The 23,034-nt window shown below is 38.6% G+C and overlaps 1 protein-coding gene across 2 annotated transcripts in view; it reads left to right on the top strand.

The window, feature by feature from the left end:
- The window catches only part of RFTN1 (raftlin, lipid raft linker 1), a 97,758-nt gene that overhangs the window by 21,501 nt on the left and 53,223 nt on the right, over positions 1-23,034 (top strand). For both annotated transcript variants that reach the window (XM_027723799.2, XM_027723797.2), the window contains exon 3: positions 19,307-19,493. In XM_027723799.2, the coding sequence (XP_027579600.1) occupies positions 19,307-19,493 (187 nt within the window). The remainder of the gene's footprint in view (positions 1-19,306; positions 19,494-23,034) is intronic.

The following is a 23,034-nucleotide window of genomic DNA, read 5'->3' on the forward strand; positions in this document are numbered from 1 at the left end:
GTGTTGAGCTATAGCATCCCTAGCCCAGGCTCCCTGCCATAACTTTCCTGCTGCTGCACCCCAGAAAATACACAGGCTCTTTAGGTTTCTCCACTGAAACAGTGGAGTGGAAGGCACAGCTGCAGCTAAACACCAATGGGTCAGAAAAAGAGTTCAAGCAACACCTTGGCCAACTTTATTCTCAGATGAGACTACCACAGCCCAAAAGTTACAAGGAAAGTGTTATAAGGAAAGCAAAGGACGAAAAGTGGGATCTGGAATCTCAGGAGCAGGGGCAAAGACAACGAAAAAGGGTGATGTGATGATATGACCTACACCATAAACATTCCTCAGTGGATCATCATGACCAGAGAAGTCACTGGAGCAAAAACTAGCCCAGCTTTGGCATCTGGCACTGGACCTGCAGACATGAGGAGAATGTGAGAGATATGCACCCTGTCTGCAGGCTGCATGTTGAAATGGAGAATAAACCCCAATCTTCCAATATCCTTACATTGAGTAGAACCTACCCCAGTACAAAATGATGTGTCCATGCTGTGGGTATCTCTGCAGCAGATAACACACAGAGCTAGGAGGAGTTCCAGGGGCAGGACCATGTTACTAAGGGGGTATGAGACCAGGTGACTTGTCACGAGTGCAGAAGGGGAAGGCACTACCCTGACAGCCTCTGACACCTTAGTACTACGTCTTCTCGAGAGGTAGAACCACCCTGGCCGGGACCAGTTGTAGGTCATGGACATGGAGACCCCAAATGTTGTGTGTAATGCTATTGCTGTGTTCCTCTGTATTTGGACAGGGAAGGGGCTTCACAGCAGTGCCTGTCTATGTCTGGAAGCCTAAGAATGTGGTGTTAGCATGACACTTACTATAGCCTGCTCAGTTTGTTGCCAGGATAGATGTGAGCACTTGTGCATGGTGGGAAGAAGAGACACAATCTTTACAAAGGAGAGGACAGCAGGAGAAAATAGAGCAGATAAAATAAGGAAAGAATATGAAGGGGCAGGAGGAGATGAACACACAAACTAAAAAAACTTGAGGGTCATGGGTGACTGTAAAAATGGAGGGACAGATATCATTTGACATGTTAAGCAGGAAGAGAAGACGTGGCATTGCATGAGTTTTCAGTGTTTGGGGAATTTTCCTTGGCCAGAGGGATGCCTTTTTGTTGTATTGTATCAGTGAAGCCTGGCAGGGACTGCTGCTGTCATTCCGACAAGATTTGCTGTCAAGTTTTGCCTGAATAAAAAAACCCATGGTATCATGCATGGGCAGGCACATGGTCTTTTACTAAAGAAGTCAACTTACATTTCTGGATTCAGATCCCTTTTGGGTCTTTCATGACAACTTTTTTTTTTTTTTTAATTTGAAGTGACATGAAAAACCTCCTCTGAGTGTCTTAGACTTATTTCGTTACTGGGCAGGGAAAGGTTACTTTAAACCTCAAAATGCTATCATTTCTAGGAAAGATCAACATTCAATTTAAATTTTGTTTGAAGGATAACCTGAGAACATTTAGGTAGCTTAAATCTATCATGTCTATTGTGCATGGAAACGGCAGGATTTCTAATTTTCTTTGTCCAGTTCTGTAAATACATAGAATTGTTGCTCTAGCAACAATTTGTGACTGCAACTTAAATAAGGTTATGAATATTGTACTCAGCAAGATAATGGAGTTTACAAACCTTAATGATTGGGTCTCAAGTATTAACTGTTTTTCAGGTTAGTGTTCTTACAGCATTTGCACGGGTTTTGTGTGTGAATGTATGACCTGAGTTTTCTTTACTTTTACTTTGTATAGAGAGAGGCGTTGATCTTATGTCCACGAATGTGCATTATCTACCTGAGCCCATTGCTACTGTTTTGTTTCTCAGTACCTGTGTGAATGTGCACAGGTGATAGGTAGCCTAATAAGTCTGTAGAAGATGTAAATGTACTGCCAAGCAAACGTGTCACATTGGGCCTGGCATAATGCACCTTTTTTGCATTAGGTCTCAGTTTAGTGTTGCATTCCAGTGCTTGCTGGTTCATGGATAGTCTGCAGCAGTTTCAAAACTCCTCAGTGTAATAATTTGGTGAAATACCATTTGAACATTACTATCTTGCAGCCATAACATATTACAAAGCTGATAAAGATTGATCCAGGCCTCCAGACTGTGGCCTTCTCTTTAAGCGATGAGGCAGTCTGGAAATATGTTAATGGCTCATGTAGAGGACAAGGACTTATTAGCATTTGCCAAACACTAGCTCCTTTGGCACTCGTTCAGGTATCTTGGCAAAACCCTGACATGTGTTGTATATTTTTTCCCAGTATCTAAAACACTAAACACGAGTCTTAGTGACTTGGTTTCATCTTATTGCAGTCCTACGAATATGTAATGTCCTGGGCTTCAGAGGAGTCCCAGTGACGCAGTTACTGCATGAAATTGCAAGTTGCTTTCTGTGATATAACTTACACACCCAGCAAACTCTTGGTTTGTGTGCAGTCATGCTTTTGCAAATGATTTGATACTTGTGACACATTGTGCTATATGATAAACTTAGGATCAGCAGTAGTGTCAGGGAGTTTCCGAGATACAAGGTGGCATATGAGAAGTTTCAGCTGAGTCTGATGCTTGCTCAGCAGCCACTGCAGTGAACTGGTATGACTCTTCCTGGTAAGTGGTAACCCATGCACTGTGATAAAGTCTTGCACAGGAACTGCAAGTTGAAGGCTTCCCAGCCAAATTGCTTTTTGCAAACCCTGCTTATTTCATATACAAGTTTTACAGAACTCTCAGCTTCCTTTTCCCCCCAAGTAATCATCCTCTCAACTTGAGACTTGCAGTGATTAGCTACAGATTCTTCTTGAAAAAAACAGTCCTTTCAAGGGGAAGAGAATCTCATTAAGCCTTTGCTGCAAGCTGCAGCTCTTGATCAACACACAAAAGACAAGCTTGACAGTCATCAGGTGAGTTAAGAACTGCAAAAATATTATCTGTCTCTGTTAAACAGTCATCAGTTGAAAGAGTTCATCTCAATCTGAGAATACAGAGGCTTTTGCGTACTACGTGGCACATAAAAAATTAAAGGATGTGAGAAGTGTTAAAGATGCCATGTGTTTCCAAATGAGTTGATAAAAGGCCTTAAATCTGAAAGAGAATGAGGTATGAGGTTTACAAATAAATAGATACAATTTTTTAGAAAGTTAGAGGTAAGCCAAGACATGGTTGCTGGTGAAATATAAATAAATAGCAGTCTACTGCTGTAGCTCCTCAGTTGCTAAGCCCTCTGCGGTGTTCTTTTGTTTGAACAATTGTTTCCTGAATTTCTTAATAACAACTGATAAAAGAATTGACAAATAGTGCTAAATTACATGGGTTAATTCGCTAGCAGTTATCGCACAGATTATTAGTAAGCAAAAAAAAATTAGCATCTACTTCTATCTCAAATTACAAAACAAAAGAACAAAAAGAGAGTGACAGAATAAATGGTCTTTTGTTAAGTTAATGTCTCATAAAGTTTGGAACTGTGTCAGAATTGCTTTTTTTGTTTTGTTTTGTTTTTGTTGTTTATTTACTTAGGAATGCTCAGCTCAGATGCAGCATCTGTCTTTCTCTGCAGTCCTTCGACCCTATTTTTCCAGCTGGGTTGAATGCCTTGATGAAGCCTTTCAAGTGATCAAATAGATAAAATTGTACAGATTCTGTGGGATTATTTTCATTGTTCTTCACCACATGTTCACTGAATACAACACTTTATAATTGTAAGACTTTGTTTTCAAGCTGCACTCTTGCACTACTTGTTGTCTTTGTTTTATGTTTAGTTTTTCTTTATTATAGTAAATTTTTGTGAAAAATTGGTCTTCTCATCAAGAGGTACTTCCAGGGAACCCTTCCAGAAACATTGATGCAGACTACTTTATCAGTGATATTTCATTATTAGCCAGTAGCAGGTCTGACCTTTCTTGACATAAAAGAACTTAGAAATGGTTCTCTGTTTTACAGAATCCATTTAGGACTGGGGAGAAGTGAAAGTGTCTTCAAAGTGACGTGGACTGTCATATGATTAGAAGTTAGAGCCATGTGAGGTGGTTGCTTGTGACCTCTCTTTGGGTTGCTTTATTAGGAACAGTAAGAAAACGGTATTAGCGAGGGCACAGAGGCACTGTGCTTCGTGTTCTTTCACAGGTTTGCCCCTGAGGTGCTTCCTGTGCTAGCAGGAGCTGACAGGAGTAACAGCCAGCAGTTCTGTTGTGTGCTCACCGTGAATATGCATCGTCACACATCGCTGTGCCTCCTGTAACGGGTATTTTCTGTTCCTCGTAAAGGGGACTGAGAAAGTCATCTGTTTATTTGCCTCTGTATTTTATTATTTAGTCAGTAAGAATGTGCATTTATGGAATTAAGTTTTTCATGTCACTAACCCGAAAGGGAACCTTCCAGGGGGTAAGGGAAGTCTTCATTCTTAAGATGGTCTGCATAACGCATTTTAATTACCACCTTCATATCATAAAAGAATTCTGTTCCTGTTGGAGAGGACATCTGTTACATCTTTATTGCATATACTTACTACTTTGGGATTAGATTATATTAACTTCATTAACTTATTCCTTAACATCTTTGAAGGTAAGGTGTCCCTGGTTCTTTCCTTTTCATTTCCAATAAGTGTTTTCATTGAAGCACTTTTTCTGATGGAACAACACTGAGAAGTAAGGATAAAACAATGCCTTCTCATAAACACTTGGAGAAATACTCTGCTGCTCTTTGCAAACAAAATTGCAACAAAAAACATTTTATTGCAAAATTAAAAAAATAAATTAAAAAATATAATTTGTCTTTTGTTGTTCCATTGTAATGATGCTTGAATTTGTGGCCATTTTCCCATGACCCATGTTAAGCAATGGATTTGCATGCTATCATTATTACTGTGTGGGAATTCTTCATTTGAAAACAGAAACTGTCCACATTTTTCTGAAACGAGGGAGTAGGAGTTCAGATTCTGGGGAGTGACAGGAAAATTTGCTCTAAGCAAAAAAAGCAGGGTTTTTTTGCCAAGAAAAACTTTTTTCTTCAGTAAATCCATCACCCATGCTCTAGCAGACTTGCTTAAAAAAACAAAACAGTACTTTTGGGAAGTACTTTGTTAACTTTTAACAGCCTTTTCCACTACTCTTTGGCTTTCAATCAAGCGTTCTTGCCAAGTTGAAGTGATGTGGTGTGTTTGGCAGTGACATATACTGCTTTTAGGTGCCAGTGGTGAACTATTGCTTGCTAGTCGTTTTCAATATTCTGTGAAAGCCTTATCACTGTTAAATACAGTCTTAGAGGTGTTACAGAAGGCAATATCCCATAATACCTTTTGCAGGATTTTCTTTCGAGGTCCTTGTTTTTGAAGGATTTTTTTTTTTTTGGAGCGTTTGTAGGTGGTAGTGTGATGGATTTTTCTGTTTTGTTTCTGAACTGGTTTCCTAGGGAAACGAGAGTTAAAAAAGGCTCACAGTCTGTCTGTCTCATTCCTCCAAATAATTATAACTGCACAATTTCAGAGCAATTTGTGAGAAATTTTTAAAGACAATTAGGCTTCTCCTAGTTTCATGGAAACTGGCAGAAGACAGAGACCTCTATTAATCAGGGAAAGGCAAGGAAAACCAAGATGTGCACACTCTCCCTGGTAACAGCTCGCTGTCCAGTGAGCCAGTGCATTGCTCCAATGTAGCCATATATTGCTGTTTCTCATCATTATGAGGGATCCAAGAGGTGGGAAGAAAAAAAAAAAAAAGAGAAGTTTGAGGCTGTGGCAGCGAGGTTGAAGAACAAAAGCCTCGTCAGTGGGAATCTCTCTTCATTAGCTAATGGAAAAAACTTGCACAGGAATTTGTAGAATAGCACTACAAACAGACTTTATTCTAGTGATACAGGTAGCAAAAAATCAGCAAGTGTTTTATCTAATACTGATTTTAATCATGTCTTTAACCGCCTTTGTGTACCACTTGGTAGATGCAATAACATATTGACTGTAAAGCAGGTCTTCTTTGCATAGCTAGAACTCTCCCTTACCTCATTGTGCAATTGCTTAATTCGTGCGATTGCCTGATCTGTTGCGAAGTAACTGATCCATTTGGTGGGTCCAGCTTTATATCTTCTGGAATTAGTTTTAGTTTATATGGTCATCTAAAAATCATAGATGGGTTAATACATGGCTCTTCCATATGCCAAATTAATCAGGAACCATTGGGGAAATTGCTTGATAGGGATTTCTGCTGCCCTGTATTTTCATGTGTTCTCATGCAAATCTTTGCACATGAAGCATGTCGTGGGTTTCCTGTGACAGTTTTAAACTGTAAGGATTTGGACCACAAGATCTTCCTCTTCAGCCCTGTTTTACTGCAAATATCAGAAAAGCTTTAGTTTCAACTGGATTGCTCCCTTTGATGCTGTGAGGTAGCTGAGATCTCCAAATACTGCTCACCAGTGGCACTGAGGGCAAGACTTGTGAGGGTGGTATGAGGTCTGCTGTGACAGTAGAATTTTGATCTTGCTTTTGTACAGACACAGACTCTTCACATGAAATTCTTATACCCTAACAGAGGTATTCTTACAATTTACAGTGGTAGGAATACAGTTCTGTTACCAGTACAACAAAAAGTAGAAGTGTTGGGCAGGAAAGCTGAGAGGAATAGTAAATACTTTTTGGAGAATGTTTTGCATTTGGTTTTTCATTCCAGTTCCCCAGGCAGACCTACCAAATGGAAACTAAGCCGGATCTAATTTGCTTTTATTCCTTTTTAAAATTTGGTGTTTTTCTGAAAATTTTGATGGAGTTAGATGGCTCGGTTTTGTTTCTGTTTATAATCTAACAACTGTTTTGTGTTGTGGGTCTTGTATAGGTGTCCACATAAGTGTTTGTCTTAGAATCACTACAGGATAATGTGTTTAAAAAAAAATCCAAATGCATTAAAATGCCGTTTCCTCTGAATTTAGTTTACCTGCCTCTGAATATCTCTGTTTATACTGAATTTAATCATGTAGCATTCTCTTACCTAACTTTTTTTTTCAAACATAGCTAAACATGATGCCAAAATCTAATTGAGAATATACCTTCAAGTAACGCTGCTTGCTTAGTTGTACCATGTATTCTACATTTTTGGCTGCTTTTTTCATTTATTTAGTTTTGCCAGTAAAGCTGAAAACAGTTTAAGAGACATTTATGAAACATTGTAACATTGTCCAAATAGGGGAGTTTGATTTAATGGAGGCCAAAAAGAACACTGAGAAGTTACACCTTATGTTACCTTCCAAAGGAAAAACACATATAATTTGGAAATGTGTTCTCTTTATCTAAAAAATGTAACAATTCAAGCCAGGAAAAAGATAAAAAGATGGAAGTTACAATGGTACTTAATTCTAATTTAAAATATTAAGTGCTTAGTGTCTACCACTCCCTTTTGAAGAAAAGGAATATTATTGGTTGATGCAGCCAAGAAATGAGAACATATGAAATAGGGCAATATATGGACTTTGATGTCACGACTGGAAAAAAATCTTTTTTTAGCTTTAAAAAAAAATCAAACAAACTTGTCATGCAGTATCATCCTAAGTAAGATTTTACAAGAAAGACTGAAACACCTATTAGAAGGGGCAAATACATATGAAACACTGGAGATATAAAGTGAAAAGAAACAGAAAACAGCAGGTAACATTTGAATAAAGCCTTCGAGCATTCCTAAAGCTATCTGTCCTTTTCCATGTATATAATGCAAAGTGTTATGTATAAAATATATACAGGCATGACCTGCCAAGAGGATTTTGGTTTCCCTGGAGACTATCAGTTCTCTGTTGCACAGGTTGGCTTGGGGAATAAGAGCTATCTTGATAAATCTTAACCTTTCTTCCTGAGGTTATTTGATATGTCAGTAAATTTAGATCTTTGTGTTGAAGGCTGAATTTATAAAATTCAAATTTTTAAAATGTTCTATCTAATTTCCAGTTATTGAACTGGGGGAAAAAGCCCACCTTTATTGTAATACTTTGATGGCAATTTTATCTTCTTGTTTGTCTGAGTTGTATCAAGTCTTTGATTTTAATCACAATTATCGGTGTATCATGAAAAACGTGCATCAGATCATAGTGAATGTATTCAGCCATAGTTACCGCTGTGTTGACTTCCTTCTCCTCCCTTTTCCTTAAATGTTTGAAATCCTCGTGTCATTTTTCAGTTTGAAAACTAGGCTTCAGCGAGATTTATAGTTATTAACTATCTTCTGAGTATGGAAAAAAATCTCGTGTAATGAACGTGAGCTACTTCGTTCACCTCTGCTTGATTAGAATTAAAAATGGTAATGTAAAGGTTGTTCTCAGTTGGTTTGGATGGAAATATGTAGATTGATATGTGGAGCTTTCTGCTTTTTAACTCCTTAAAGAATCAGCACATGCAGCATTTTATTAACAATAGGATATAGTGATTTGAAAAGCTAAGAAGTGCTAAAAATTCCATTTCAAAGGATATTTTTCTCATCTAGCAAAGTATACTGTAAAAAGAATACATTCTGCATAACTTGAAACTTATTAAAGTAGGGATTTTTTCTGCTCTTCTGAGGATATTATCTATGCTTTTTATGTGTTTTTTTTTTACTGCAGTGTAAGTTTGCTTTTTGTGAAATTTGCAAAGAAACCAGCGTTAGTTCTTTGTTATATTCTGCAGAATCTGCAAAGGAAAATTTGCCAGAAATATGGAAAGAACATTGAAGTGAAGCATAAAACAGAGAAGGAGAGGAAAAGGAAAGGGTTATGCCATGAGGAAAATACAAAATACATATAGAAAAGTGTGTGAGGGAGGGAGTGAAAGGATTCTGTAGGCTGCAGGGTTAGCTGTGAAAATTGGTAGTGTTAGTATTGCTTCTAAGAAAAATGGCAAGCACATTAGCTGGAGAGGGGTCAAAGCAGAAAAAAACTGCATCAGCCCTCCAAATTTTATGATGCCACCAACTTCTAAGATATCAGAAGGTCTCTTTAGTAAGTTGTACTATTTTTTAGCTCCTTGAGTAGCTCCCCTTTCCCTCCCTTTTAAAGTATTTGATTACCGGCTGCTTGCTGTGAGAGACATGACTTGCTGCACCACTGGTGGAAGTGATGGGAAATCCTATTTCACTACTTCTTAAGCTGTTAAAATGAACAGCATGCAGTGTTTGACTTTGGCAGGTAAAGTTATTGGCATCAGAAGATTCATTTGGTGTCTAAAGGCTTTAGGACAGGGAACCAGTACTTTTTTGGGCAGTGGAAATACATGTCAATTAACATGCTGGCCCTTCCTGTAGTTCAGAATTAACCCCTTCTCTCTTGTGTAATTCAATGTGATTCTTGTCTTTTGGAGCTTACACAGTTAACAAGTCTGCATGAATAAAATGTTGCAACTTTGAACACTTTCTGCTTTTGGTTGGGCATAATTGGAGTTTTCTTGAATTTGTGAAATGTAAATTATCTGTCTTTATTGTCTCTGTGTTTAGTCTGCATCAATTTAGGAAGTACAGGCAAGCAGGAGAGAGGGACAGATTAAAACCCCAGTATTTCAAAGAGCTGATCAAGTACAGAAGGAATAGTAGGATTTGCTTGTTTTTTTCTGTGCACACTTTAAATGAGAAGTCCTTCCCCTTTTTCAGCTTCTTTTATTTTGTTTTTTTGCACAGTAATTAACCCTTTTTGCCTTGAGTTAGGTAGTCATAATTTTTCCCATTTTGCATAATTCTGCCCACAAGCTAATGGATATAAGATGTGAGTCATTTAAGAAGTGCTTGTTAATTTAGGTAACTAAACGTGTTTAGTGATTGTTTCTTAACTTAGTGGAGGTGATAGCCTGGGTGTTTCCTTTTTTCTGAGACACCAGAAATAAAACTGCCCCCTGTATAATCACATCATGTTTGTGGCAAATGTATGCAGTTCTTTAGGTATTTATCTTATGCTTGCAAGGCACAGAAATGAAACTTTGACTGGACAACAAGCAAGATAACTCACAGATGCAATGAGGTAAGACAACACAATTGATCAGACAACTTCATCTAATCTCATTACATCTGTGAGTTATCTTAATACTTTCTCAGTTTGACTGATGCATGTGTCTGCTATTTCCTAAAGGAAAGAAAAAAATGTTGGTGTTCATCTGTATGTGTACATACATACACATATATGCACAAATATAGTATGCTTACATACATATATGTACACATTTCTATATACTTACATGCTTTCAAAGGGTATATATGCAGTTTCACAATCTTTCTGCAGAATTTTTCCCCTCTACCTTCTTAAGATACAGCACTTTGCTTTTGAATATTTCTAAGTTCCTTTATTACATTTTCACTAAAAGTAAACACTAGGAGCTTATTGAACAGCCATCCTTCATTTATGAAGAAGTGATTACTCCTGCATATTCATCCTTACTTTCTTATATGGGGACATTTACTGTATTTGCCTTGAAGATTGAAAGCAAAAGCACTGAAAACGTCATTTAGCATAACTAAAAAAAATCAATGTGTTATATTAACACCCAGTGTCTTGCCTCTGGCGACAGCTTGAAGAGTGGTGCACCAAGACTATATGCCCTCTCTTTGAAATTAAGGAACCTCATGGAAGCTCAGGCTCTATTCAGAAGGAAAAAAGACAGCTTGTGTAGTTGTTACTCCAAAAGCTTGAGCTATTAGCTCATTAAATTCTAGCATTAGTGTGTTTCAGGTAATTCAAGCTGTGTGATGGTGTCAGAAGTACCATACTTTTTCTGCTATGTTGGTCATACTGCTTTACTATTTGTTTGGTGGGTTTTGGTTTGGTAACAGTTACTTGGAATTCCTCACAAAACTTGCCAGAAATCTATTTACTGCTTTGTGTTCCTTAAGTTGCATTATTAGTGGGTTTGCCTTTATTTTCATTAAAAGTGCTCTGATTCTCTGGTAGGTTTGTGTTGTTGTCATTGACAAGAAACTGTTTGTGGGTTGAATGAGGAAACAGTAGTTAAGTGAGAGTTACATGACTGCATTGTTCTGCCACGCAAATGATTGGTGCTATGTGAGAGAGTTCCTTAGTGCTTGTAACAAAAAATGAAAAGTTTGCAACAGATGCCTTAATATTTTTTTGTTAGAGATTGACACTGATTGGGAGTAACCTTTTCCCAGGATCAGTGTATAAGTGTTTCAATAATACTGAAGCAACACTTTACTTTCTACTCTCTGGAGTAACAAATTGGCCTTACCAAGCCTTAATAGTTGGAAAGGATGATGATCTGGATTCCTTCAGCTGTTCCAAACTAACTGCTGAATAAGTCAGTGAAAAGTACCTTAAAAACTTTCTTATTTATAGTACAGAGAGGAGATCTTTTCCAGTCTGTGCTGCATTATTAGACAAAATCCAACACTTCACAATAGATTGTTACTTTGCACCTTCCTCCAGGTGAATTCTGATGTTCACCCAGCTCTCTGCGAGGAGCTGTGGTACTGGTACGTTCAGCCCTCGGGGCCTGCGCGGAGAAACCCAGGGATTTTGGCAAACCAAAAAGAGGCCTGACAGGATGGTCCTTCATTTAGCAGTCAGCATTCAGCTTGCTGGCACAAACTGCTTATAGCACTACTGGTTTGTTTGTGTATCCTAACTGTGACTGTGCACCCTCTGTCACTGCAATTCTACCTTCCAAAAAGAAATCACAGTTCCAGTAATACAGGTAATTCCAAAGTTTCAAGCGAAGTGGAAATTCATAGAACCACTGGAAAAAATGTGCTTGTTTAACCACTCTGATCATGTAAAACATGCATACATCACTTTTAAATTGCTGAACATTATCCAAATTAAAAACTTTGCTGCAATTGACGTGTTCCTACAAAATGTTTTAATGTAGGTGAAACTGCATCTTTTGACAGTAAACCTTCTAGTTAAATTTCTTTGGCTGGCCCTGATACAAAGACAGTGTTTTGCTCTTCTAGAACTTAGTCTGCTGTAGATTTATTTAAATTAGATTAAAGTTGCTGGAAAGGAATTAATGTTAAATTAAGAATCAGCAATCCTCATGCTAAATAGAGGAAATGTGCCTGCTTTGCAATTCTACAGAATGATCAGGGCTGTTACAAACAGTCACAAACGTGCTTGGGAAGTGCCCTGTGTGAAAACATGGGAATTTTTCTGGCCTTATGCCAGGTTCATGTGTCTGCTCACACACGTGCTCATTGATATACTATCTTCCCGCATTATTATCTCCATTCGTTTTTGCTATTTAGTTTCCTGCCAGCAGACATGCAATCACAACAGCCTTGGTGGGATGTGTGAGGCGCAACAGAGCAAGATAATGCTATTTTCCACGAAGCAGTCACTAAAGGCAGGAGGTAAATAGCCAGATCTATTATAAAGCCCTGCAGGGCATCAGTGGATGGTGTTGCTGTATGACCATAATTTTGATTGTACCTTGTTTTTGTCTTACATGCTCATTGCTAGATTTGTTAAGGACTGTAAATTCTAACACCAGGACACTATTCAGGGTCTTTCAGGTGGTCTCCAATGTGCTCTGCAGAGTACAGGGGGGAGATTTGGGTGCTTTGGAAGGACAGCAGCAAAAAATTCATGCTGTGTAGGGGAGGTGGGTGGAAGTAGTGAGTAGCGTGTTTGAATGTTTGCTTCTTTATAGCTCACTTGAGCCCTGCTCAAGTTCGAGTATATGGCTTTGAGCCCGCAGTGGGGAGAGGGAGAGCTGTGCTGAGGTTACCGCTGTGGCCATCCTGTCAGCCACCTCCCTCTTCTGAGGAACGCTCCATAAGCCCTAAGCTCTCCTGGGGAGATGAAGTTCTTTTCCTGAGTCACCCGAAGCATCTCTAGGTTTGTAGAAGGGCCTGCAAGTCTTTGTGGTGCTGGATGGAGGAGGTTCCAGGAGGAGTACAAGTGACTATAGTTCACTGGCTGTGAGTGCCTTGAACTGGAGTGGCTCACAGGAATGACAATGGATTGGGAAATATTCTCAAACTGTGTTTTGAAAAAGAGAACAGTTAGGACTGTATTTCCTGAAGAGTCTGAGCCTGCTGATGTGTGTTAGGCCTGGTCAAATGACACAGAGTGCACCCTCAGCAAGTGGGCAGATGATACCAGGCTGAGTGGTGCAGTTGGCACACCTGAGGGTTGGGATGCCCCTCGAGGACAAGCTCAAGGAGTTGGCCTATGTGAACCTCATGAGGTTCAACAAGGCCAAGTGCAAAGTCTCACACTTGAGTCAGGGCCATCCCAGGTATCAGTAAAGGCTTGGGGGTGAAGGGATTTGATAGCAGCCCTGCTGAGGACTTGGGGGTGCTGGTGGATGAAAAACTGCACGTGACCCAGTAATGTGTCCTCACAGTCCAGAAATCCAACCATATCCTGGGCTGCATCCAATGCAGCGTGGCCAGCAGGTCAAGGGAGGTGATTCTGACCCTCTACTCTGCTCTGGAGAGACCCCACCTGCATCCAGCTCTGGGGCCCTCAGCACAGGAAAGACATGGACCTGTTGGAGTGGGTCCAGATAAGGGCTACAGAATGATCACAGGGCTGGAGCATGTCTCATATGAGGAAAGACTGAGAGAGCTGGGGTTTTCCAGCCTGGAGAAGAGAAGGTCCTGAGATGACCTTATTGCAGCTTTTCAGTACTGAAAGGAGGCTTATAAGAAAGATGGAGACGAACGTTTTAGAGTAGAGTCTGCTGCGATAGGACAAGGTGTAATGGTTTAAAACTAAAAAGATAGATTTAGATTGGACTTCAGGGAGAAATTTTTACGATGAGGATGGTGAAGTACTGGAACAGGTTTTGCAGAGCAGTGGTGGATACACCATCCCTAGAAATGTCAGGTGGGTCAGGTAGGATGGGACTCTGAGCAACGTGATCTAGTTGAAGATGTCCATGCGCCTTGCAGTGGGAACTGGACTGTATGATCTTTAAAGGTCCTTCCAACCCAAACTATTCTATGATTCTATGAAATAGGAGTAATGTGCATGCAGCTACCGGGTAACTGAGTTGCTGCGTTGCTTGATAGTGTGGGTCCATTGAGTTTGCCATTCTGCCTTTTGTTTCAGACCCCATTACACATCACATCTTGGGCAAAGTGCTTTCTTCTGTACCCAGTATAGACAGAGAACGTGTACAATCTATGTACACACCAATTTGATCTGTGGTTGTTTTAGTGCAAAGGTGGGGGGCTGGAACTAGATGACTTTTAAGGTCCCTTCCGACCTAAGCCGCTTCTATGAAAAGGCTTATTCTATGAAAAAGGCTTATTTAATGTTTTTTAATACATTGAGGAACATGAAAAATGCAGATGAACATGAAAACTTAAAAAGGGAACAAAAAATAGTTAAAAGGAGTCCCCATCATTTTTGTGGGACATTTTCATGTGTAATGTAAACTGTCACTAAGGGTTCCCTCTACCTTTAACAGCTGTGACTGGAATAAGAGCCTAAAAACTTAATCAGAAAAACATGTTAAAAAATGAAGACCAGAAAATCCCAACACCTAATTCGTTTTGTTGGAGCAAGCAAACTAAGCAAATCTTACAAGATAGTAGATACACAGGATAATAGAAATTTAGAGTAGAACTGTGTACTTGTCCTTTTAAATAAAATATTAAGGATGAGAGCACTGAGAAACTAAGACACAGATTTGATCCTGAATTTGACCACTTCAATAAAGAGAAATTAAATAAATGCCATTTTGGTTTTAGTTTTTCTGGAGCATAGCTATCATTCAACTAAAAGGAAATTAAAAAACGAGTTTGTTTTATCTTTGTCTTAAATGTAACTATAAAGAAAAGGAAGTTGCTGCTTATCAAAGAGAATAGAGTTAAAAGCATCTAATTCTGTTGAGTATATATTATAGAAAGATGTACTGTCCTTGATTGTTGTCACTAAGCATGGGCTAATAGGTGAATCCAGGCATTATTTTATAAAGCATAGCAAACCTTTCTTACTTCAAAGTGTCAGTTTATAGCATCTCAAAGGTACCCAGATCTGTTGTTTTAATACAGAAAAATCAGCCTACTTTTTGTAGACAGTTGATGTAATTGTCTTTTCTCTTAATATCTGATTGGGATACATCTAGCTCTTTAGCGTGGACTGTAGCACAATTGTCAGAGGTCATATGAGATGCTTCAGTTTGAGGCTGGTCAGTGGCTGTTTGGTTTCTGTGGGAGGAGCCCTGGATGATCCACTGGGAGGGAAAGAGGAGCTTCTTTAACACAGGAGGAACAAGTTCTCTTCAATGCCTGTCACCCCAATCATATTTCTCAGCCTGCTCTCAGTCCCTCAGGATCCCTGTGGTAGATTGTGCCTCCTTTCTCTGTTTCCCATAAATTGCTTTTTGGAGTTGCAGAGATGACCCCTTTCATATATACATGACACAACCTGTAAATTTTTATGGAAACTCACTCCTTTTATTGATTTTTCTGTGGTAAGATGAGGACAGTGTGAGTGTTTTGTCAGGTTTTTCCATTAGCAGCAAAGAATACACAAGGAAAGTCACCTTATGGATATCAGTTGTATAACACAAACTTTGTTTCTTTTTGAAGGGTCTCTAAGTTGTAGTTTTCTGTGTGTATCTGAGCATTGCTGGAAGTGTTTTCAGCTTCAATGATCAATCAGGCAACAAACTAATTTGCCTGGTAATCAGTTCCAGAAACAGCAAGCACTACTATTTCCACTTTCAGCCTTAGCCAAAATGAAAAACACCGCCTCTGTCATTTACGAGTTTCTTACAGGCTCATCTAGATGTAGACAGGATAAACAAAGGAATCTTTTGAGGTCAAGATGTGAAGTGCAACAATAAATAGGGAAACATGGACCAGAATGTAAAACTGTGAGCTAACTGTGGTTCAAGAGTAGCAAGGAGGCTGCTGAAAGAAGTCAGCATTATCTTTTGGCAAAATAGAGGCTTATAAGCAGTGGAGTTATACAAGATTTTATTTAGTATTTCTTTTGCTCTTTTACCTTACTCAAGTCCCCGTTGTACACAATTTTCGTTTTCCTTTTACTTCCCAAAGTGGCATGATTAGAATTCTCTTTAAGAACTAAACCAAATGTTTCAATGGTTTTTACTGGAAGCTGTGTAAGGTTTCCTGAAAATGTTAGCATTTTTCTAAGTTAAAGTAAGGAAAAATCAGATTGACAACTGATTTCATAAATTAGGTGTTTTCAAGTAGGTCAAACTTACAGGTATGCACCTTAGAGGAATTAACTGAAGAAATAATTGAAAGCTTACCATTTGGACTAAAGAATGTTGAAGGATGAATGCAACTCTCTGGGAAAGTGTGATGTCCTTTTTTAAACTACCTTTAAAGAGAATTATATGATTGTTAGCCCAGCTTAATGCCTAGAAAGATACTGGAAGAAATATCTTACTTTTAAAATGACCAGAAGATGATGAGTAGCAGTGATTTCTGGGGAGAAATCTGCATCACTCAAACCAGTCGTAGAATAACAAGAATGCACAGCACAGGTCTGTAGACTCAGGAAATTCATGTAGGCTTTGTGGGCATCAGCTGTGTAACAGGAACTGTCTTTTCTCTCCAAAAGGTCTCTAGTCCAAGGAGAAATTAGCAATAGTTTGGCATCAACCCATAAAGATATATTAACTGTAAAGCTTAAAATAGTTCTGTTCAGAGTCTGTTAAAATTCATAATTTGAATTAATTATTCTGACAATAGACTACTGAGTGTGTTTATTGAGTTTTGCCAACCTGAGAAGTACTGTTTGCACTAGAAATCAGAATCCAGAATGGCTCTTGAAAACTGAAAGGAAAAAAACCAGAATTCACTAAGGGCTGGGATATTTGGCCACTGTTAGTTGTGGGGAAAATAATTTCCTTCCCCCCCCCCCAATGATGTAACCTGACATGAGATGTAATAAATGTTAAAGAGCTTTTCTGTGCTACGAAGCAGTGATGAGACTTACACTGGATTGCTGTGATGAAGCTCACATACTATACCTGAAGAAAAACGTGGACCAATTTAAGAGAATGAGGACAAAACCATCAAAAGTTATTTAGAAATACCGAAAACACAAAGGAACAAGAACATTGAAAGGACCAAGTTTATACAGTCTAAAGAAAGTAAGATTAAGGCATGACAGGTTTTAGGAATTATAAAATGCTGCTGCAGAAAAGAAATACTCTAGTGGGGAAGTAGCAATCTTGAATTTCAGAGAGGGAAATTTAGGCCAGGTGCTAGGAAAAGGTTTGGAGTAGTTAGAATAGAGAAGTGCTGAAACATGACTTACGGGGCTTGTGGAATCTCCATTACTAAACGTTTTTAAAAATAGATGAGAAAAACTGTGAGAAATAGCTAAACTAGGACTGATCCTGCCTCTAGGTAATAGGATGAACCAGCTGGATGATCCCACCCATTTCTTATTTTCTATTACCTTTCTTTTTTAATCAAGTTACATCCCAAGGCTCCAATTACATGCATTTTCACACTTTCTGCTCATGTTTAGCTTTTAGGAGGAAGCAATCACTCTCCCGTGTTAATGACTAGACTTTCTACCAATTTTACCAAGGTATCCTCAGAAGAATCCTGATACTATGTACATATGCAAGGCGAGCATCTATTTTCATAGATGATTGCTAAAAATTGGAGCACTATTACCAGAATTAACATTACTGAGTAGTGTTTAGTTAGTCCATTGTGTTCAAGTAAACCCCTCAGTTAGAAAGGTATTCTGATTTTCTTATTTTTTTAATTAATTGAATTATTTGCGGTGTAGTCAAAAATATTTGGAGTCTCTGAGCCACAGGAGGGCAAATGGAGTTCTAACCTCTGGGTTTCCCCATTTTGATCCCCAGTAGGGTCCAGTAAGTAACAGTTGGTTTTATTACTATGCATTATTCATTGTACCATCTCTTTTTATGACTCTGAAGTGATTTGTATGCTGTTGTAGAAGGTAGAGCCCTATTGTCTGTCAACGTACACGTAGCTTGGATCTCATTTTATTTGCAAAAATAATAAAAATTCTGTATCTTAAACTTTTGGTCAAAACGTTCCATTATCCTCTTCTGGAACGTGGTCTTATATGAAGAAAAAAACATACCAAGCACATCTATTCTATTATTATTTAAATTATTCCTCTGTATTATTTGGTTTGAATATTTATTAGTTTTTTGATAACCTCTTAAATTATTCATAAAGAGTAGCCACATGGTTTGATGAAAAAAGCAGTACAATGAAACCTTATTTTGCATCGCCGGTGTCTTTCATACAAACTATTCTCCAGTGCTGGTTTTTTTCGTGACGGCCTGCAAGGTTCTGGGAACCCCTGTCGTGTTTGTTGCAACATCCCTTCCCCTTTCAGTGGGAAGGGAGGAACATCTCACCACCCTATGTGCTCTCACCTGGTTTATGGATGAAATAATAAATATCCTCCAAGAGAGATGGAAATGAAGAGGCAAAGGTCAGGAAAGAAAGATGCTTTTTCACACAAGATATGAAAAACGTATGAAGAATTACTGACATAGAGAGGAAGAGAATAGAAAGATGTTTTAGGTGATTTATGGGATTTTCTTCTGAAGCCCACAAGATTCCAATTGCTGAAGTATCTGTGTGTATGTCGAGTGTCTGATGGGAGTCAGCATCAAATACTTCACAGGAAGGCATAAAACCCTACAGTAAGCAGATTGGAAAAGGATTATTTTCATATACTGTGTCTCATCCTTGTCTGATATTGTATAGGTTTCCTTGAACCCTGAGGTATAAGGTTTAGTGTCTGTTCTAAAAGGTTTCTCATCGCTGTAGGTATGCATTACTCTTAGCGTTCCTATTATAAATATAGCTACAAAGTGGTCTTCAGACATATTGGCAGACACTTGGTCTCATCAGCATTTTGCATCAGTGATCTATTAGTCTGATAATACAAATTTTGTGTAGATGGATGCTTCTCTTTATTGCTTTTGAATTTGACATGTTCTACCTTCACTGACTGTCTTTTTTCTCGTTTTGTATTTTTGACACACTCTCCTCTACTTGCACTACTATGACTGCTACTAAAACTTAAAATATCTTTTGACCAACTGCCTTGTTTTTATTAAATTCTTCATTTCATCTCTGCCAGACTATGTAGTGAATTTGGCATTTTAACGTATCTGTTTAATTGCACCAGTCTCTTGTGTAATACAAGTCCTTCGCCAAGACAGCCTGCCTAAAATCTGAAATACAAAATCGGAGTCAGGAAAGGTCGCTTTTGGTGTTAATACTGTAGATCAGTGTGAAGCTTGCTTGACTCTGAAGAGCCTGAATTTTAAAATACATGATAGTCCAGTGTAGGATTATTGACCAATTTCTTTTTGTTTCCAGCTGAGCTGCCAGGATCATCTGCAATCAAGCTCTCCTCCTTGTGTGATCTTCCAGCTCAGCTGCAAGAATTGTACCAGCAGGGCTTTATCTTGGCTGCTGTCCACCCTTTTGTGCAACCAACTGATGAAAAAGAGAAAACTCCCCAGGAACAAATCTTCAGGGCTGTGCTTATCAAGAAAACAGAAAGGTAAAGCAGTTCCAGTGAACTGGGATAAAAATAGACAATGTGATTTCCCGCTGAGTTTTGACCTACATCAGGAAATTATAGCAGAGTTTACTGTGCAAGACATGATTTTTTTTTGTTTTCTTTTTTTTTTTTTTTTTTTTTTTTTGGTGGGCTTGAATAGGCTTAACATGTTCTCCATGTTTACAATTCGTCTGCAGTTTGGCAGACAACTCAGAGAATAACAAATTGAAATATGCTCTGTATTTTGGGATGTGTTGTCATGAGAGGCAAACAAACAAGCCCTATGCCTGACAATTTGTGAGGATGGTCTCGTTGGTACCCTTTAAGAATTTATTAGATTAAGACAGAAGAAATGTTTGCTTAAAAAAGGCATATTTTGTGTTTAAACAGTTACGGTTAATGCAATTAATTTGAGAACTATAGTACTAATACATACTTCTGAAATTTATGTGTAGACTTTAGACCTTTCTTTCCTCTAAGCAATTTCTTTTACATTTCTTTTACATGTTCTTTTACATTTTCAATCGGTGTGAACTCATCAAATAAAAATATTGCTCTCCTGCTTTGTTCAGTTTCTTAAAATGTATTAAGAATATTTTACACAATCAAAGTCTGAAGATGAATGAAGAAATAGGAATTCTGTTCTTTTATGATTTAATGTGATTTTAAAAAAATCAAGAGACTGTGCTGCTAAATGCCCCAGAAGAAAATTAAAATGTGAATATTTGTAAACATAGGATTTTTACTTAATTATTTAAAATCTAATTTAATATTACCTGACCACTCACAACTCTGCAGCTACCTGTGTTGTTGCAGCCATTCTCCGTAGTTTCATTAGTTGCGTTCCCTGGTCCACCCCTTCTTAGAATGACAAATACTGAAGGCTTGGGGATAATTAAACCTCCCTTTGCCCATTGTAGTCCTGCTCTTTGTGCTGATGCTTTAAAGAAAGGATGTAGCTGTTTTAAACATCTCTTTAAAAACTAAACCATTCACCATTCAATTTGCTACAGCCTGGTAGCCAGTTGGTAGTGGACAGGGTTAAACTTCAGTCTCTAACCCAAGGAAAAAGTTTTTCGTTCCATTAAAAAATATATGTAGACATTAGGTGTCACAGACAACCTGAGCTTCTAAAATAATTCTCAATTTACCTTGATTTTGATTTTATTAATGCAGAACTTCATGCTGGCTTGCCTGATATTATTGTTTAAAGGGTTTTCAGTTTTATGGTCAAAATGTAGAATGTTTGGCTGAACAGTGGACTTGTTGAGTAACATCAGGCTGAGCTTTCCTGGTTTTGGGACCTTATTTTCTTTGCCTACAAAATACCTTGCTGCAAGTAATGAAAGTATTTACATGCACAAGTTTGCAATGTTAAGCAATCACTTAAGGACTTTTGTTGGTTTGGAGTCCAAGGGTTCAGCATCTTCCAGGTCTGAGCTCTGAAGACATATCACAGAAGAGCAGGATCCTTCCCAATGGAGCAATACAGTCTTCAAGCCAGAGCGCTCAGTGTGTCGCTGCTGTCTCATACTGTATCCAGTAGTTTGCATCTGTGCAGAACGACTGTGAAAGAGTACAAAATCTTAATTGCCTCCTCACTCACTTGGGTGCCAGTGGTTCATACACTTTAGACAGCTGTAAATGACTGTACAAAATTGAAGCCAGTAGAGAGTCTTGAACCAATTATATTTCCTTTTGCATTTGCACTCCGTTTCTTTGCATTCTCTTATCTGTCATTTCTGACTGCCTAGGGAAGTGGAAGAGACTTGGCGAAGCAGGAAAAAACAGACAAGTACCAGAAAGGGAAGTGACATCAGTTTGGTGTTCTATGTAGCTTAAACATTCTGGAGTTTGGCTAAGAGTATGGGAGAAGCTGCTTCCTTAGTGTGTAGGTGCAATGAATGTTTACATTGCCAGGTGCAATGAAGAGGGATGGGTGTTGCACAGATTTCAGATCTGGTCTCTGTGTGGCCTGTGTAGAGACCAGCTGTATTTGAACCATGAGTTCATGTCAGTCCACATGCAGCTGGGGAGAAAAAATGTGACAGTATGAAACAAAAAGACATACTGTTAATTTTTTTAACTAACCTTTCTCATCACACTGCTGATAATGATTAAATTACATTTTTTTCCACTGGGGACTGTCAGATGTCTTGTCATCTCTAGGCTGTCTCTGTATAAAACAGTTGAATTCTTGGGTAGAAGTTAGGTCTGCTTAGGATGGTTGTTGATCACATGAGTGTTTATATCTGTCATAGGATTCTAGGAGTACAAGTGGTTCAGCCACAGCTATAGAATCACTGGTAACATCATTTATGCTGTGAGGTACAAAGTGGTCCCCTTGGTGGTATGGTGTTTTTGGGGAATGAGTCAAGGAGTCATTAAAAACTCTGTACGTTGATGTGGGGCCCAACTTCAGGCTTCCTGGGCGCTTTCTGCAAAACACCTGAGGCTGTAGCTCCTTTCTTACTGCAGGTGTTTCAACACAGATAGCTCCAACACTGTACACCTCACCTGTCTGTTGTCTGTCAGATACCAGATGTGGTTTTCCACCTTTCCTATTTTTGTTGCCTGAACAAAACAGAAATGAAATTGTTGTATGAGTGCCTTTTTGATACAGTAATGTCAATTCTATGTATACAGAGACAGAACTGAACATTTGAATTATTCTTCAGTCATTGTTGCATCCTTCTATGTCAGTTTTATGTTTTAAAATTAATACTGTTGACTTACACTCTGAGGACTTAGTTTTATACCTCTGCCTCTCCAAAGGCAGGAAGAGTCTATACTAGCTGCAACAGATGATGTGCATCAGGAACTCCATGCTGCTGCAGTCACTGAGTTGTGCAGTGCCTGAATTTGTTCAAGAATAAAATGGAAAAGGTAGTGCTGAGGTGTGTTGCACATTAGAACTCATGGAAAAAGTACCTATTAGTGTTATTTATCCTATTTTGCCACTGTCCTATTGTCATGTAGTTTCAAAATAGTGTGAATTTGCAGCGTCATTGTATGTTAAGGTGACTTTTAAAGTCACTTTGGGAGTTTTCTGTTTGATCTGTACTGGTTCCTCTGTGGCTGTGTTATGTTGACTATGTAATCATTTCTGGTAAATAAGTAAGTAGGAGTCGTTCCTGCTGTAGGACGTTTGAGGAGACACATTCCTAACATGTATGGAAGCTGTACCTATTGAAAACCAAGGATTGCCCCTTGGAAATGTTAGGGAAAATGTGACAGTAAAGGACAGATCTTTAAAAAGCAGTTGTCTGAGATACTTGGGTTTCTTGGAGAAAACATCTCGTATAAATTATGCAAAGAAAAATCTTCAAGCCCAGGTTTTTACAGGGGGTTTTTTTCTGAATTTAGGCTCCAGGTATGAAGTATAGGCCATGCCCTGCTGGTTCACGTTGATTCCACTTGAGAAAAGTAGATTCACACTGATTTACACTTGAAGACAAGAATCTCAGGAAAAGGAATATAAGGTGGTACCCTGGAGAGTGTGAACATGTGACAGCGTGTCTCTGCTGGTGGAAGGGTCAGG

This window comes from Pipra filicauda, unplaced genomic scaffold, assembly GCF_003945595.2.
Source record: "Pipra filicauda isolate LSUMZ 115617 unplaced genomic scaffold, ASM394559v2 scaffold84_size4826128_pilon, whole genome shotgun sequence".
In the NCBI taxonomy this organism is placed as follows: Eukaryota; Metazoa; Chordata; class Aves; order Passeriformes; family Pipridae; genus Pipra; species Pipra filicauda.